The sequence below is a fragment of the Stegastes partitus genome, unplaced genomic scaffold (genome assembly GCF_000690725.1).
Source record: "Stegastes partitus isolate 25-593 unplaced genomic scaffold, Stegastes_partitus-1.0.2 Scaffold824, whole genome shotgun sequence".
In the NCBI taxonomy this organism is placed as follows: domain Eukaryota; kingdom Metazoa; phylum Chordata; class Actinopteri; family Pomacentridae; genus Stegastes; species Stegastes partitus.
Genome location: NW_007578555.1, coordinates 343,973 through 349,008, shown reverse-complemented (window position 1 = coordinate 349,008; position 5,036 = coordinate 343,973). Strand labels below are relative to the sequence as shown.

At 45.4% G+C, this 5,036-nt stretch overlaps 1 protein-coding gene across 1 annotated transcript in view; it reads right to left on the bottom strand.

Moving 5' to 3' along the window:
* Positions 1–5,036, bottom strand: part of cers2b (ceramide synthase 2b) — a 36,493-nt gene that overhangs the window by 12,312 nt on the left and 19,145 nt on the right. The window contains exons 2-4 of the mRNA XM_008292701.1: positions 4,656–4,829; positions 3,306–3,423; positions 3,109–3,227 (exon numbers count right to left, since the gene is read on the bottom strand). Of these exons, the coding sequence (XP_008290923.1) occupies positions 3,109–3,227; positions 3,306–3,423; positions 4,656–4,828 (410 nt within the window). The 5' untranslated portion in view covers position 4,829. The remainder of the gene's footprint in view (positions 1–3,108; positions 3,228–3,305; positions 3,424–4,655; positions 4,830–5,036) is intronic.

Genomic DNA, 5,036 nt, shown 5'->3' with positions numbered 1-5,036 from the left:
ATCACACGTCTTCTGGTTTATATCCTGATAAACCTTCAGGCCGTACCTGCCTGACCTGCTGTCCTTCAGTCCTTTGGGGACACTTTGAGACTAATTCTGGTTCGGTTGAAATGTTCACGTCATTAGAGAAACTTTCTAACTTTTTAAGTTTCAAGTTCATTTGGATAACTTTAGTGTCATTTAGGTCACAGAACGTTTTAATTCATTAGAGACTAACTTCTTAGTTTGGAGTCGCTCTGAGTCCTGTCAGGACGATTTCTTTCTCATTTGGGATGAATTTTCTGTCTTTCTCAACACTTTTTGAGTGATTCTGGAAAGTGTGAAGTTGTTAGCAACACTTTTAAACTTACTTTGGACAAGTTTCAGGGCCATTTTGGACAATTTGTGAATCTCCAAAGTGTGAATTTATCCAAGTTTTGTTTAATTTTAGAAAGTTTCAGATTGTTTGAGACTCTTTTTACTTAATTTTAGACAAGTTTTAATACCTTTTGGGAAATCTGTGTGTCATTTGGGAGACATTTCTGTAATTTTGGCCACATATTGTTTGATTGAACAGTTTCAGGTCACTGGAGACGCCTCTGAACTTCCTCTCCTAGTATAGAAGTAGAACTTTACACTTGTCCACAACAAGGTTTAAAAAAGTGTTTCTAATGACTTCAAACTTGCCATAAATTGCTCCAAAATGGTGTAAAATGACACAGGATTTGAGTGTGTGCTGCCTCAGTGGTCCTGCTGGTCAGACTGCAGCGTTTTGGACCCTGAGGAGGTCACAGGTGAGGACGGCAACGTTCACCAGAGAGCTGTGAGAGATTCACACAGAAACAAAAGGCCTGCTGTCTGCAGACACACAATAGGCCGACCGAGGACACAAATGTCTTTATGCTGCTGCAGTGAAAGACACACCACGACCAACATGCAGTCACGTGCACAAAAACACAATCATCAGCTCAGCATCACTACGGAGGAGCTTCAGGATCAGTTACACAACCACAACACACACACCGGCCCAAAAGGTCAGTTCAGCAGAACTTGGGCTGCGTTGTTCCGGCTCAGATTACTGAACATTTTGCATCACAGACAGATTTACCAGAAACCTTCTGAACTCCAGCAGCTTCTGGGCAGCGTTTCTGCTCACGTCTCACTTTAACTCACTGAGGTTCATGTTTCACTAAAGTCCTGCAGCTCTGAGGAACCAGAACCATGAAGGAGGAGGAGATGACAGAATGGTTTTTAAATGGTCCTGCAGACAGAAGACGTCTCTGAGTTCTCGCTCCTCCTCCTTCATCTTCTGGTTCCTCAGAGCTGCAGGACTTTACGTTGAACCTCAGTGAAGGAACACGAGTCAGAACCCGCTCAGAGTTCAGAGGGTTACTAAATACTAAAAACATGAATTTCACTATCAGAGACTCCAGAACAACAGCTCCTGATACGGGTCCTGCAGAGCAACAGTTTTCCACCTCAGCATTCCTACGATAAGATAAACTTTATGACACCTCTCTGGAGGCGTTTACGGCTTCCTGCTACTATTTCTGCAGTTGCTCTGAAGTCTGTGAACTGACCCTTTAAGTCCCATCACAAGCTTTCATCAACAAGAACAAGGTCACGACCATAAAGCTGACGATAGTGATGGAGTTAACAGAGTCCAACACGAGGCGGAGGATGAACGTCTGCATGCAGGTCAGCGTTCATCTGAGCTGCTTCTACGTTCTGCTGCTGCTTCAGCCTCCAGTCTGAGTCCTGACCTGCACAGGTTTTTGATATGAAGCTACTTTCCAGGCGTCCCTACAGCTCCCCTAGCTGAGGGCGACCCATGAGCAGCGTCTCCTCGATGTGGTGACCGTCTCCTCTCTCCTTTCCTGTCTCTGTCTACTGCTCTGAAGAAAGGTAAAAAAACAAAGCAACTACTTTTCTATCCTACATGAAGGCCTGTGTTCCACGCCGATGAATACAGCATGAAGTCATTCCTGTACGCGGCGGTGCAATGCATTCTGGGAGCGTTGCATCTTCACGCTGGACGCTGCTCGTTAGCATAAAGTTGAGCTCAAAGCTACTTTCTGCACATAAGCAACGTTTTTTTCTTGCATTTTGAGCGTTTGTTTTCTCCTTTCAGATAACTTTGAGTCCATTTGGATGATTTTTAACTCGTGAGGTGACATTTTGGAAACTTCTGGAGCAATTTGGGGAAATTTAAAAACACTTTTAGCTTATTTTGGACAAGTTTCAAGTACTTCTGGGAAAATCTGACTCTTTGTAAAGTTTCCTAAAGGACTCGAAATTTGAAACTCTAATGACATGAAATGTCCAGAATGACACAAAATGACTTTACTTCCTCAGAAGAAGCACATTCTACATTCATGCTGCTCCTACGTATGTTTAAACTGTTAGGACATGTTTTGTACTTTGGTTTATATCTTTACTTTATTACTTTAATCTATGTGCAACTCTTTAGCACCCACACTGTCATTTATTCCATCTGATAAATATAAAGCCACTGTTTTGGGTTTTGTTGTTGTAGTAAACTCTATGTTAAGGCTAAAGCTGTTTTTATAGCACTTCTTAGGGCTTCAGATTAAATGTATGGCTTCCTAACTCTGCTGCTGTCTTGTTGTCTAACCAGGTAACCGACTCCTGCTCTCTGAGCTCACTTGGCCAAAAAAACTTTTCTGATTTTGATTCTGATTCATTTTCTGGTCTGATTTTTCTCCTTATGTTTATATATGTGGCTCAGTTGGTCCAAGCGTCTGTGTAGCAGCAGGAGATCCTGGGTTCAGGGACCCGAGCACATGTCCAGCTGCAGAGCACTGGTCCTATATCACTCATAGCTGGGACGGACTCCCCAGTGAGGACGAAGCAGTGTGTAGATGATGGATGGATGTTTATATATTTTCGACTATCTATATTTATACTATCTATCTATGGCCCAGTAAATATCTGCTCCGTAAAAATAACCGGCGGCCGGCGCTGACAGCGGCGCTGCATTGTAACGGGTGCACGGTAAAAATAGAGGAGCTGCTTTGCCCTCAGAAATGTGCTCGTGTGTCCGGAGGAACGCCGGCTGCTTCGGCGGCACGAGGACGTGAGCGTTCAGCAGCGCGTGGCGGCGCTCACCTGGCCTCTCGGAACTTCTTCAGCAGGCTGGGCCGGTCCTGGTTCCGCCGTCTCCTGAACCATCGCTGCACTTGTCTTTCTGAGCAGCCGGTCTGCTTGCAGAGGCTCGACACCGAAGACTGGGGGCAGAACAGAGGGTTGAGCTGTTACCTGGCAGCAGGATGTGATGCGGTGTGTGGGGGGGGAGGGGTTCCTACCTGTGTGGGGTTCTTGGTGATGTGACAGTAGTACGACTCCAGTGTGGGATTGTGTGGAGCTTTGAGCCGCATCGTCTCTTTAACCCCGAGTAGAGACGCCAGGGGAGTCGCCACCGTCCTGCAACCACACAGACACAACGAAAGCACAAAAGCATTGATCTCCTTGTTTTGCTGTAAATGATCAGCTTAAGATGAATATAAACGGAGCTTTTAACCCTCTGAAGCCCGAAACCTGCCCAAAGGTTTGAAAAGCAACTGATCTGTTATGAAAGTGCCAACGTGACACCGTTTATCAGCCAGGAGCTGCAAAAACAGAAGAGTTTGGGGTGATTGTTGTCAAATGTAACGCAGGTCATGAACCAAGCATGTGTGATAAATGAACTACATCTGAGCATAAAATCAGGACACGACATTCAAATTACTTTATTCTACACGTCTCATTTAAAAACGAGCCAAAAATGAACCGTTTGTATGAATCTGATTCTGCATTTCTCAGGACGACTGATCCTCCACCACTGACTCCGACCAACAGGAAACATCCAGAGAGTTTCCTCAGAGAGCCTGAGAGCAGAATCCAACCTCCTGGATCAATGAATGCAGCACGGATCAGAACCAGAGGACAGAGGAGCCAGTTGTTGCTGATGAGCAGTTATTAACCAAAAATATGCGTAAAATTTAGGTATTTTATTAATTTCACTTTATTCTAAATGTCTCTAATTACTCTGATTTTTTTTTTTTTTTTAAACTGTGACCAAATTCAGGGAGTTTCCAGGTTGAGCTGCAGCAGAGAGGAGAAACTAATACAATAAAACTACATACAGTATGAGAGGCCTCCATTTTTCCCATGTTGGTGAAACCTGCGGACGTCAGGTTGACTCCAGATGTTTTGGTTTTTTGTGAGGAACTAATCAAAGACATTCAACAGGACTTTATGCTGCAGTGAGAAATGACCACACAGCGAAGGGAAATGTGACAGGAGCAAATAAACCTGAATAAAAACAGAGTTATATACAATAAAATAACAAAAAGCTCAATGCAGTGAGTCTAAATGTCTAAAGTGCCATCAGCCCATGAAAGGCCGTTCATGTTGATTTGTCTGATCTCACTGAGAAGCTAAAACATTCAGTCATGATGGCTGATCCACCAGAGACAAGCTGCTGGAAACAGGAAAGCTGCTCTTGTGTGGAAGCACCGCTGACCTTTACTTGCTTTAAATTAGGGCACAACAAAGCAGAGATGAAGCGATTGCTGGGAAATAAAAGCCAGAAATAGCCTGAGTGGAAGTCAGAGGAGGAGAAGCTGAAGGAGGAAGACGGAACCAGAGGAGGGAGGTGCAGGTGAGGATCGGACCTTTCAAAGACTTGACGGACGACGAGGAATATGAGCGCGATGGGAAGCGCCACCCACAGGTCTCGGGCCTTGGCGTAGACCCGTCCATCCCGGTCCTCCAGGTCGGCCCAGCCCAGGCCCTCCGGAAACCAGAGCCGCTCCTGCCAGAACCAGTCGCTGAGCTCCGACAGCATCCTGGAAGGGAACCAGAGCAGCTTTAGTGAGTTCATCAGGCTGGAAGAGCAAGAAGGCCACGGATGCATTAAACAGGAACAGCTGAAGGCGGTTCAGCAGCATCAATTAGAGCAGTGGTGCTCAAACTGGGGGGCGCGACCCCCACGGGGGTCCCACGGTAATTTCAGGGGGTCACCAGATCATTGTAAAAATAAAATAAAATAAAGC